The sequence below is a fragment of the Bos mutus genome, chromosome 9 (assembly GCF_027580195.1).
Source record: "Bos mutus isolate GX-2022 chromosome 9, NWIPB_WYAK_1.1, whole genome shotgun sequence".
NCBI lineage: Eukaryota > Metazoa > Chordata > Mammalia > Artiodactyla > Bovidae > Bos > Bos mutus.
The window spans coordinates 96,389,084-96,402,186 of NC_091625.1; the positions used below are offsets into that span (position 1 = coordinate 96,389,084).

Consider the following 13,103-nt stretch of genomic DNA (forward strand, 5'->3'; position numbering starts at 1 on the left):
AGTGACTGAACAACAACAAAACAGAGGATATAGACTGAAACAGTTGTTAAACTACAGAGAAATTTCTGTAAAGTACTGAGTGCACATTAGCTAATTTCACATATACATGCGAAATTCACAAATATGTATATATAATATAATGAACTTTTGAATGTGATACAGCTAACTGGCCTTTAATTGTATCTAAAATTTTTCATCTTGGCCACTCTTCTTACCAACATTTAGTCAATAAGTGTATCTTACATAGTCAAGCTCCACCGAATGAGCTTCTGAACACCAGCGCATTTGAATGAATAGACATGTACTTAATTTTCAATGATGCTTTTTTTGAGTTAAGTCTGAACTTCACCTTTAGGGACATTTATTTTGTTAAGCCTTGCAACTTAAAACCGTGAACCCTGACATGCTCTGTGAGCAAAAGATGCGGTGGAATTTCAACAGTTGTTTCTTTGACTCTGAAATAATCTTTGGAACATCTCCTCGGTGTAGGAGCACTGCAACGCCAGTGTCTGCAAGATCCATACTCCCTTCTTGTGATGCTGAGGTCAGGAGGTTAGATAAGCATTCTTTCCCGCCCTGTAGAGAGCGGGGCGACTTGAAGGTTCTGCGTTTCCAGAGTCTTACTTGTGCTGAAGACGGCGCTTTCAAAGCATAGCGCTCCCCTAGACCCCTCCCAGGACCCCCAGGACCCCCAAAGCTCCGGCGCCCGCGCATGAATGACCAGCGTTGCATCCATCCATCCCTGTCTCTGGACGACGGCCTGTTTGGCTACGATCGCCCTGCTGAAGTTTACAAAGCACTGGAACGTCTGGAACCGCCGCCTCGCCGAGGCCGCGCCGCCCTGCGCGGGGTGCACGCCCAACGCTGACCGACCACCTGGGCGCACCGGCGCGCACCGCCCGCAGCACACTGATCAGCTGCGCGAAGCCAGACGGCGGCGCCGCGACCCCGACCGGCCGGCCCGCGCCCGCAGCCCTGCCCCGGGCTCCCGCCTTCCCGCCCTCCCGCGCAGGGCTGCTCTCGCCGCCGCCGCCGCGCCCGTAGCCCGGGGAAACTTGTCCCTCGCCATCCGCCGCCCGCGGAAGCGTGTCCCTCGCCGACCGCCGTAGCCCGGCGCTGGCCGGCCGCCGTCTCCAAGATGGCCGCGGCGCGAGCGGCTCCCGCGGCGGGCTAGCGCGGCGGGGGCGGAGCCGAGCCCCTCCCGCACCCCCGGGGCGCCCCGGGCCCCCCGCGCCCGCCTGCCGCTCGCTGCCCGCCGCGGCCATGCGGGGCCCTGCGCACGGATGAGAGAAGCCGCCGCCGCCGCCGCGCCGGTGCCGCCGCTCGCCTGCGCCGTCACCTCAGCCGCCATGGAGGAGCCGCCGCCGCCTCCGCCGCCAGAGCCTGAGCCCGAGCGCTGCCGGGCGGCGAGGTGAGCGCGGCGGGCCCGGCGCCCAGAGCCGGGCGCGCCCTGGCCCGAGGGGGGCGTGGGGTGTCGGGGTGTTTTGGGGGGCCCTCCGCTTCCCGCCAGGTGCTGCGGGAGCATCCAGGGGGCCGCCGGGGCGCAGCCCGGGGCGGTACCCGGGGCGGGCGGGCAGGGCGGCCGAGTCGCGCGGCCGGGGCGCCGCGGGGTCCGCGGGAGCGCCCATCCCGCCGGCCTCGCTGCGGCTTCCCATGCTCGCGGGGGGCGCGCTGGGAGACCCCCCACCCCCTGCCCCGTGCTGCAGCCGCGACCCTCGTCTCCAGCGAAAACGCTGCCTCCCCTGCGCCCCTCTCCGAGGCAGGGTGGACGCTCGCGAAGCAGATACACGCTGGTTGTGTCCGTTCTCCTCTTGCCGTCCGTTTTTGTCCACCGCCCCGCCATCCCCGAGGGTGCCTGCTGAGAAACTGCATTTAAGCTCTGCAAACAGGTTGCTTTCTTTTTCCGAGGGCACCCCCTTCCCCGGCCGTCGGTAGGAGCCCGGTGCAGGCGGTTGCTCGCACGTGCATATCAAGTAAAGGACCGATTTGTGCCCAACTTGGCTCCCCCGCCACCACCCCCGCGGGAAAGTTCCAAGATGGAACTTTGGTACCCAAAGCGTGCATGTGGCGTTCGGTTCCCCTGGAGACTGTGTTCCGCAATGATTATGCCGTTTTAGTGACTGGGAGATGGAAACGCACCATAACCCAGGAGCACTCCGCTCCTCTTGCGTGCCTCTGTTTGTCCATTCAAATGCCCTCTTACCCCCTGTCCTCTGCATCGCCCCGTATAAACTTGGAGACTGCTGCCCCCTGTCCCTGTAAGGAAAATAACTTCCACATCTGCTCCTGCATCTTAACTGTCTTGCTGTATAGTTGCAGGAATAAAGGAGTTAAGTGTCCTTTTTCCTCCTTAAAGAAGTTTTAAAAGTCCGTAGCTGTAGTTTGAACCGAATACAGGAACCACATTCGTGCTTGTTATGACCCAGTCGGCCCAAACAGATGTGTTTTTTTTTTATAAGCTGTGAAGAAAGTCCTCCTTCATTTTCCTTCATTCCAAACTCCTGAGATACTCTGGTGAACTTTTAGGGAACAGCTTCTCTAAGTCATGATACGTGGTGCAATGAGAATTTGTTTGGGTCCTTTGGAATGTATCTAACATTTTTAGAGCTTTTGTCAGAAAGTTTGTGCATTTGTTAGTAGAGTCATTCTTGAGTATTTTGACCCCTGTAAGGTTCTCTTTAAAAATAATAGTAGCGAGCCCTTATCCCTTAAAACATGCTGTTTCTTTTGTTTATGTTAATCATTTAATCTTGACCAACAGCCTTATGAGGTATGTCCTATTACTGTCTCTTTTCAAGATGAGGAAACTGAGGCACAGTGTTAATTGTTTTGTCCAGGCTTTCACAGCTAGTGCTGAGCTCAGGTCTGGCTGCACTTTCCCTGTGTCTGATCCCCATAAAAAGGAGATGTGATTTCATGATACAAATGAGCAAATCAGAAGTTGTAAGTCTGTGCAGCTGTACTCTGGGAAAAAATGGATGTGAGCATTCTTAAGTAAAAGTAAAAGGAACAGAGAGAATTGAAAATGTGCTGTTAAAAATGACTTTCTCTAATGATGAAAAGAAACCTTGAGTTTTCAGCCAGGTCTCTGTCTTTGTTATAGTAGAAATAGGTCAGGATAATGGGCTTCATCCAACTTCAAGTGAGCAGCAGTGTACGGAACAAGCAGATCTTAGAAATATTTTTCTTAGCAACATTGCAGTTAATTTTACAATAGCAAATCTGTAAAGCATTACTTGACAGAGCTGTTATTTTCTCTTCTGTACATTCTCATTGTTACCACCACCTCTTCAGTGTGCAGAGCTGACCTCTGACCAGTTTACTGTAGATCATTAGTAGATGATGTTTCAGGGCTTCTGCAGTTGTTTGTTTGAATCTCTGCTGTTTGTGTTTTTAGCCATTTCAGAGAAGCTTGGTGTGCATTTTCAAATAATGTAGGATGCCACACTTGGCCACACTGGGGACCAGTATCGTGCCTTGTGCTACTAGGTTAACTGGTCTGGGGACAGACCAGAGTGAAGCTCACCGTCTGCCATCTTTGTTCACGTCCTTCATGGCGGTGTGTCATTGATCAGGAAGGCTGATCTAATGCACAGGTCTTTGGTGGAAAGCAGGCCTGCACACGTTGGCCAGGGCTGCAGGGTGGCAGGTGCCAGCCCAGCACATCTGCTCAGCGCCTGCTGACGTGAGAGTTATGCAATGACCGGGGAACACAGGCAGGTTGAGAGGTGATCGTGCGCTTACAGTGTTACTGCCTATTGTCATTCGTGGATACCTCTTGTCCTTGTTTTTGATAAATAATTCATGATAAGGATAGAGCAGTTGTTATTGTTAGTGATTAAACTTAGGAGTAAATAAGCATTTCTTAACAATTTCTTTTTTAAGCTTCTGGGTCAGTTGTAGGAGGATCCCGAAATTATCAGGAGAGCTATTAAAACTGATCTGGAACGGTTTACTTTTGTGATTTCTTGAATCAGCACTTTAAAAAGCACCGATCTTAGCTACTAAAAGCTGATTGGAGACTGCTGCTGTATTCTGTAAGCTTTCATAAAAATATTTACGTTAAAAATAGCCCCATTATTCTTGTTTATTGACTGTGTAAAGTGTAGGTTACTTGAAATAACTTTTTGAAACCAGTGACTTTATTATTTACTGTAATATAGTTCTCATAAGTTTATTTGAAGAAAATAGGTCTCGTTGCTAAAAAAGAAGTACTTGGCTGTCCCATCACTCCTAGGTGATTTGACCCTGTCTCTCCACCTCAGTGCGCCCTTGGAGCCTGCTTGTCTCAGCCCTGACATGGGATGTCCCTCCCTATGTGTTCTCGCCAGTGGAACCCACCTTGTTTAGCAGCAGGCTCTCCTGGCCACATCAGTGATGGGCGTGGCATGAGACCCTTACAGGGGGCGCTAACCACTGACTGGGGTGGCTTTAGGCAGAGAAGCAGTTAACAAAGGACTCCAGCGATGCAGAAGCTCCCCCTTCATGTTCTGAAATGGGGACCTCTGTCTCTCGGGAAGGACTCTGTGGTTCCCTTTGATTGTCATGTCCTCAGAAGCCTCTTCTGCTTCCTCCGTCTGTGTTCTCTGGGTGTCTTGTAGATCTGGTTCTGAGCCCTGCTGAAATACGGGAATAGAAAGGCTTGATTGCTTACTGCATGCGTTTGCCTTAATAACTTCCTGTTACGTCATAATTCCTCATTCCTCAGAGATGATCGTTTTTCACTCATAGCAGTCTGTTGTTTCAGCCTTCTCGTTTGACCAGATGGTTTGTATTCTTTTTAAAGACACTTTGATGCCACCAGCGGGTAGGCCATTGGAAATGATTTCTTTAAGGAGTGGAGGAGATGTTAGAAAGGGAGTTTGGCCAGGGACTGCGGTGGGTCTTTAAAAGCTGGCGTTCCCTGGGCAGGATAAGGTAAGCAAGGTCCAGGCATGGAGCTTCAGCTCCCACCTGGCTTCATCTGTGCCTGGTGGCTCAGTGTACCCTCTTGCCAAAGTATAATTAAGAGATTGGTCAGCATGATGTCAGCAAGGGAAATTAGTGGAATGATCTTAGCGACTGATGTTACCACACCAAGTTGGCTTGCACCCCTGTTGGGCATACCCCCTGCTCCCAGGATGAGAGGCATGTGACAGAGTCTTACTCTTAGGCTTTCATTACCCTAGACTTCACACATGCTGCTTTTTTCCCCCATTGATCACTTGTTATTCAGTCACTAAGTTGTGTCCGACTCTGTGACCCTATGGACTGCAGCATGCTGGGCTCCTCTGTGCTCCACTGTCTCCTGGAGTTTGCTAAACTCATGTCCATTGAGTCAGTGATGTTATCCGACCATCTCATCCTCTGTCGTCCCCTTCTCCTCCTGCCTTTAGTCTTTCCCAGCATCAGGGTCTTTTCCAGTGAGTCGGCTCTTCCAATCAGGTGGCCAAAGTACTGGAGCTTCAGCATCAGCATCAGTCCTTCCAATGAATATTCAGGGTTGATTTCCTTTAGAACTGACTGGTTTGATCTCATTGCAGTCCAGGGGACTCATTGATCACTAACTTCCCTCAGTTGGTTAAGTTATAGTGTGTTTGTTTTTAACTTTTCAGTTCAGTTCAGTTCAGTCGCTCAGTCGTGTCCGACTATTTGCGACCCCATGAATCGCAGCACGCCAGGCCTCCCTGTCCATCACCAGCTCCCAGAGTTCACTCAGACTCACGTCCATCAAGTCAGTGATGCCATCCAACCATCTCATCCTCTGTCGTCCCCTTCTCCTCCTGCCCCCAATCCCTCCCAGCATCAGACTCTTTTCCAATGAGTCAACTCTTCGCATGAGGTGGCCAAAGTACTGGAGTTTCAGCTTTTAGCATCATTCCTTCCAAAGAAATCCCAGGGCTAATCTCCTTCAGAATGGACTGGTTGGATCTCCTTGCAGTCCAAGGGACTTTCAAGAGTCTTCTCCAACACCACAGTTCAGAAACATCAATTCTTCGGCGCTCAGCCTTCTTCACAGTCCAACTCTATACATGACCATTGGAAAAACCATAGCCTTGACAAGACGGACCTTTGTTGGCAAAGTAATGTCTCTGCTTTTGAATATGCTATGTAGGTTGGTCATAACTTTCCTTCCAAGGAGTAAGCGTCTTTTAATTTGATGGCTGCAGTCACCATCTGCAGTGATTTTGGAGCCCAAAAAAATAAAGTCTGACACTGTTTCCACTGTTTCCTCATCTATTTCCCATGAAGTGATGGGACCGGATGCCATGATCTTCGTTTTCTGAATGTTGAGTTTTAAGCCAACTTTTTCACTCTCCACTTTCACCTTCATCAAGAGGCTTTTTAGTTCCTCTTCACTTTCTGACATAAGGGTGGTGTCATCTGCATATCTGAGGTTTTAACTTTTAGTCTTCCTTTAATTAGATTATGACAAATCTTGCTTTTCCTACTTTACTTTGAAGTATATTGTATCCTTGTCCCTTAAAGACAAGGGTTTTTAAAAACTGTCAGTGGTAGATTTTTGCTAATGGTAAGCCTCAGAGGATCACCTACCTTCTCCACCCTCCCCATAATCCACTCCTCTTACCCGGAGCCCCGCTCCCCCGCCCCAAAGAGCCCTGTGGCTAGTTTCTGGAAAAGGTGTGGCAAAGATTGTTGGTGCTTTCCTAAAATGCTTTTTGTCTCTTGTGAGTGTTGTGTTTAAAAAAGATCATGATGGCATGTGGTTTTTCTGGATTTAAGTCATATAATTAAGTGTAAAAACCTTAGACCCACATAAAAAAATTCTGTGCAGCTATTACTAAAAAACCACGTTTTTAAGGTGTATTCAGTGACATGGGGAAATGCTCGTGATCTAATTCCTGTAAGTCTTCACACCAGTGGGACCTGTTACCGTTGTTAAAAAGATTCCCTGGGCACTTCTGGTTTATGCTGTGCTCAGTAGAGGGCAGGGCACACAGCAGCACGAGCCGGGTGTGGCAGCCAACCCTGAGGTGTCTGCTCAGGTCACACGCGTTTCCCCACCAGCTCGGCCTGTCCACCCTGTCTTGCCACCCCGCGTGGCCGCCCCTCTCGTGACCCCGTGGCAGAGACGGAGCTGCCCTTGTCCTCCACTGCCTGGCTGTAGGGATGGCACTTGATGAGAGCTAGGCCCCTGGAGCTCTTTACTAGGATCTTTCAGATGGGAGCTGGAGGACGGAAAAGCTCTTTATAGTAACTGAAACGACTCCTGCGCAGTCATGAGCCTGGAGGTAGCTCCCTGGAACTCTAGTCACTGTCTCAGAGAGAAGTAGTCTGGTTTCAGAGTAACCAAGAGAAGTCGTCGGCCGCTGTCCTCTTCTGCTACATTCATTCCCATTTTCTCTTGAGAATTCAACGTGAATTAATAAATCCCTTTATTTTTGTTTAAACTGTTAATATAAATTTGAATTAAAACCTTTATACTTAGTGTGATCCTATTAAAACAAAAAGTGTATATGTGTTTAGAAAATAGGTCAAAGGGATACATGGTACTTTTTTCCTAAAATTTTTCATAAGGAATGTTGCATGCTTTTATTTCACAATAAAAAGAGAACCTAACTTATTGTACATTTATAAGTTTAAGTCTCTCTACTTTGCATTGTTCCTAAAATTGAAATTGATGAGATTCTATATGCTATACAAAGGGAGTGCTGTGGCCAAATTTTAAGTTAATTTAAATTTTCTTTTTAAGAATTTTGAATATATGAATTATCTGAGAGGACTGTATCCAGTTGATTTTCTTTAAGTACTCATGGCATAGGCAGTATGCAAATTTGTTTTTGACCTCTAAGATCATTTGTTGTATTTTGCAGACATTGATAGACTTACTAGTCTCATGGATCATGTGGATGCCAAATGTTTATAAGGTAGCAGGGAAAGCTATTAAGAATATATTAGGCATTCTTTTAAAAGCATTTTATAAGTGGAGTTCATTTCAGCGTAATTTCAAAAGAAATAAGCCTTCTGTGGAAAAAAGTGGATACTAAGCTTTGTTTTCAGTGGAACTTTTTTTTTTTTTTTCCTTTTTGTACATGAGCAGGCTATTTGAGGATACTGCTGAACTGTAGAATGTTCTGAACAGGGCTTATTAGAGGACAGCTAGTTTAGAGATGTAAAATTAACAAATCGTCAACCTTTTTAGTCTTTCAGAAATATTTTGGAAGAAGATTGAATACATGCGTTATTTTTATTGTACCATTAAACATTCTGAAGTCTTTATGTGGGAACATAAAAATGTAGGTGTAACTTGGTTTCCTCACTAAGTGGTTATAGTTAGTCTTTTGAATGTTTAAGTATTTAGTTCTTACTCCAATACGGAATCGAGCTCTTACTGTTTTGTTGCAAGTCTTACAGATGGAGGGACTCTTGGTGTGCATTTAGTCCTGCTTTGCATTGCTTGTAGACTTTCAGGAGGTTAGAGCCCAAAGGGAGCTTGGGGATCATCTGGGCGGTGCCCTTTATTTAGAGGTGAGAAGGCCAGCCCGGAGAGGCTGCGGCTTCCCCGAGGTCTCCCTGCTCTTGCTCCCCTTTGCTTCTGTCAGACTGTGCTCCCTTTAAGGTCCAAAGCTCAAGGTGCTGTTCACCTCAGACCTGCACACCAAACACAGTGAAATACTGTGTTTTCTGGATTAACTGGACTTTATAGGATGGAACAGCGATGAAGGATTTTTAGGGGGAAAAAAAAAAAAAAAAAAAAAGAAAAGGAACAAACCCTACCCTGAAATCCCCCCAAACTCATTGTACACAACTTTTCCCCCCAAACTCATTGTACACAACTTTTTCCCCCAAACTCATTGTACACAACTTTTTCCCCCGTGAAGCTTTACTTCAGTCTTTCAGGCTCCCAGAATAAAGAGGAGCCAGTGCTCAGACCTTTTTAGACATCTCACTCTTCTTTCCAGTACTTGGTCTTTAGGCCAAGGCGGCTGTAAGATGGTAATTTCTGTCCTGGGGTGGTGATTCTGGCTGCAGTTGTGACCTGTGGGAGGAAGTGTATTTTACAACAGCGTGTGGGTGCTGTGTAACTGAAATAAAAACTTATGGAACAGTGCTTGACCTTATACAATATACTCTAGTAATTCTCGTTTTTGTTCTCTTCTGTAAAAAGATTGTTCATCATGACTCATTAAATTGATGTTATCATCCACAAGTCGGTTGTGACCCTCACTTTGAAAAGCATGGCTCCACCGAAATTAAGGGAAGCTGCTATTATGCCTTGTCCCTTGAGACTGAGTCAGGAGAGCAGCAGTGTTTGCCACTGAGTGATCTAAAGGCATTTTGAAGAAGCCAGGCATGTTAGGATCTGGCTATTTTCTTCCTTGAAAACAGTGTTGTTTCCCACAGGCAAGAATAAGAATGCATCTTAATCTTTGTCTCCCAAGGTCGTTCTCTTGGTTGCTTATCCTTAAACATAAGACTTGTAAAGATGAGTTTAAAATTTAGTGTAAGTTTTGGAGTAATATTGGGATTGGAATATATGAATATTTTAGATAATTTGTTCATTTTTCTCTGAAACACTAACATATATTTATTTATTTATTTATTTTTCCCAATGGACTTGTCCTCAAGAAAAGGTAAAAAAGAAACTCATTGTCTCCTGCTCTGTGTGTGTGTGTGTGTGTGTTAGGGTACAGCAGCTTTCACTGCAGTGAAGTGTATTTTTAAGAAAACGGTGACCTGGGGTGTTATTTCTACCCGGTCACCTCTTCCTCCTGTCCCTGGTCTTCTCTGAGGCATTGCTCACCACAGGGTCAGCCTTTCCTTGACCTTGTACCCTTCCACCCATGTCTGCGTGCCTGCCCAGGCCTGTCCGACTCTTTGTGACCCTTTAAAGTGTGGCCCGCCAGGCTCCTCTGTCTCTTTGAGATTTTCCAGGCAAGAACACTGGAGTGGGTTGCCATTTCTTTCTCCAGGGGATCTTCCCAACCCAGGGATCGAACCCAGGTCTCCTGTGTCTCCTGCATTGCAGACAGGATTCTTGACCTCTTGAGGCATTGATTAGATTAGGTCCTTCTGTTAAAAGTCTTCCTGGTCCCCATGGTTTTCTGCCATGTTCTAGTGTCTCAGCATTTGTGATTATCCATTTGTGTGAATGTTTTTTTTGTTGTCTGTTGGCCTTAGTAGACATCAGACTGCAGAAGGGCAGAGGCGTGGTTGTTTGGCTCATCTCGGGTCTCAGCTCCTGGCGTAGTGTCGTGGTGGTCAGTTGGCCCTCTTGTCGGGTGGAGGAGGCAGTGGCTGTAGTGGGGAGAGCACATGGGCATTGGTACTAGAGTGAGTGTATATTAGTCTAGACAGACAGGCTTTGAGCCTTACCTTCTGATGACCAGCCTGTTAAATACTGGGGAATTATTTAACCTCTTTGCGATTCAGTTTCTGTATTTGAAAAGCAAATAATAATAGCACCTACTTCCTAGGTTGTTACTAAACTAGAAGAGCCAATCACCTTTTACAAAAAGTACCCAGTAATTTTTAGCTATCATTATTACATTTTTTTTCTTCTTTTAATTTTTTTCTTTTAAAGTGATAAGGGGGGAAGTCCATCGTAATTAGTTTTCATAAAAGGCCATCAAGTGTGCTTTGAGGCTACATATATTTTAAAACAGTTGCAATAATCTTTATCCAGGAAACATTTGTTTTTCTGTGTCTGTGGAAGTCATAAATGAGGATTTGGGGACCCGGCTTTTCCAGATTCCCTCTTTTGCTTCAGCTATAAAAATTTTGCGTAGTACTCCTAAAGGTACTTGGAATTCTGACCCAAGGATCATAAATCACGCTACTAAAATCAGAAGTGTAATACTATAGGTTGAATGACTCCTTGAGGTCATTAGGTATAGCTCAGTCTTTTTTCTCTAGAACTTCTTTTTAGGTTTTTGGTTTAACTTGACATGTCTTTACGACTTAGGTTAGTACCGTTTTCATTTTTTAAAATGTTGTGCATTATGTTTAAAAGTATTGCTTTCCAAATTGATCTAGCTATTATTGCCTTAGAAAAGTGAATGAGATTACTTTTCTTAATCAGTTAGAAATCTCTGATTATAAAAGCAATGCATGTCAATTGTAGAAAAGTCTGAGAAGTATAAAGAAGAAAATAGTCATAATCCTACTGTCTAGAAATAGTCACCGCTAACATTTTGGCATATTTCTTTCCTGGGCTTTATCTCTTATCTGTGTGTGTGTGTGAGAGAGATTTACCTATGTAAGTTTATATGTGTAAGTCCTTCCTCCGTACAGTTTAGCTTGGTGTGCTTAGTTGCTTAGGCGTGTATGACTCTCTGCGACCCTGCGGACCGTATGTGGCCCACCAGGCTCCTCTGTCCATGGGATTCTCCAGGCAAGAATACTGGAATGGGTTGCCCTTCCCTTTTCCAGGGGATCTTCCCAACCCAGGGATCGAACCCAGGTCTCCTGGATTGCAGGTAGATTCTTTACCATCTGAGCCCCATTAGTAGCTAGCATATCATGAACACTTTCCCATGTTATAAACATATTTAATGGCAAGCACTATTCCTCATTATCAGTATGCTGTAATTTAATTGCTTTTGAATTACTTTCACAACAGTTCTGTCAGTCCTGATTCAACCCACTGGTATGATCTCAGAGTGGTTTAAACAGGCCGTCGGGAGCCTGTCCCTGAAAGTACATGGGAGAGTCCTTCTCCTCAGGCCCAGAGGTGGCCCTTCTTTGCTGGAGACAGGCACCCTGGCCTGGAGCTGATGCCCTGTGCTCTCGAGGAAGCAGCTCAGGGAAAGAAGCCCCTCTGTGGGTGGAAACGTAAGAGAAGGACGCGGCGATCCTTCCTACAGGGCGCTTGGCGTGGTCTTGGTCTGCCAGGGGCAACCCCTGTTGCTGCCTCCTGCCTCCCCTTGAGGGTTCCGTCAGGGTTCTGTTCCCGGAAGTGCTTCTGATCTCAGTTAATCTAACCAGTCTTTTGTCCGGCTATTTGAGGTGTTTCCATTTCTTTTGCTGTTATAAGCAGCAATATTATGAGTGCTCTTTTTGGCTCAGTCTTTGTGTATACCCAAGATATTTTATTAGAATAAAATCCTGGAAATGGAATCGCCTTATTAAAGAGTATGCATATATTTATGTTAGGTATAATCTGTTCCTCTCTAAGTACAGAATTTTACATATTGAATTATATATAAAATAGAGGCAACTATATAGGCTGTTGGCAGAGTTTGATAATACAAAGATAAAAGAGAAAGGGAGGCTAGTGACCAATTAGGTGTGACCTGGTAGATTCCTTCAGGTTTTTTTTTTTTAGTTTTAGATTTTTGGGCAACATTTGCTTTTATATTGTGTAAGGCGGACGTTTGATACATATGACACATGAAGCAGGATTTGGCATCTAGAAGCGAATGTGCTCTTGCAGAGATGAGCTTTGTGACAGAGAGCAGTGCCCTACAGATCCCTTCTGCCCGGCCACTGCCCCTCCTCTCCTCGTCGCCCTGACACCTAGCGACATTTTACATCTTTCATGAGACGTGATGTTCATGAGATTCATCTGTTTTCTGAGTGATGTGCTGTGCTCAGTCGCTCAGTCGTGTCTGACTTTGTGACATCGTGTCTGACTGTAACCTGCCAACTCCTCTGTCTGTGGGATTCTCCAGGCAAGAATACCTGAGTGGGTTGCCATTTCCTTCCCCAGGGGATCTTTCCAACCCAGGGATTGAACCCAGGTCTCCCACGTTGCAGACAGATTCTTTACTGTCTGAGCCATCAGGGAAGCCCAAGAATACTGGATTGGGTAGCCTATCCCTTCTCCAGGGGATCTTCCCGACACAGGAATGGAACCGGGGTCTCCTGCATCGCAGGTGGATTCTGAGCTACTGTATTTTTGTTGCTTTAAAGTGTTTCATTGTGTAAATGTGTCACAGTGTATTTTATTCACTCAGGGTTTTGGGGAGGGTTGTTTTTCATTTTGTTTTTTTTTTTTCACCATTGTAATCATTTTTAAGTGTTCAGCTCAGTAGTGTTTAAGTATATTCATTCAGGCTGCTGTGTGGCAAGTCTCTAGAACTCTTCATCTTGCGAAAGGAGACTCTGTGCCCAGTAATTAACAACTCCCATCTCCTCTACCCCAAGCCCTGATGTAGGAA

General features: G+C 46.2%; 1 protein-coding gene across 6 annotated transcripts in view; it reads left to right on the forward strand.

Annotated features, from left to right (window-relative positions):
- Window positions 1-1,134: 1,134 nt before the first annotated feature.
- MAP3K4 (mitogen-activated protein kinase kinase kinase 4) overlaps window positions 1,135-13,103 on the forward strand; it is a 105,089-nt gene continuing 93,120 nt past the window's right edge. For all 6 annotated transcript variants that reach the window (XM_070376985.1, XM_070376987.1, XM_070376988.1 and 3 more), the window contains exon 1: window positions 1,135-1,411. In XM_070376985.1, the coding sequence (XP_070233086.1) occupies window positions 1,284-1,411 (128 nt within the window). In that variant the 5' untranslated portion in view covers window positions 1,135-1,283. The remainder of the gene's footprint in view (window positions 1,412-13,103) is intronic.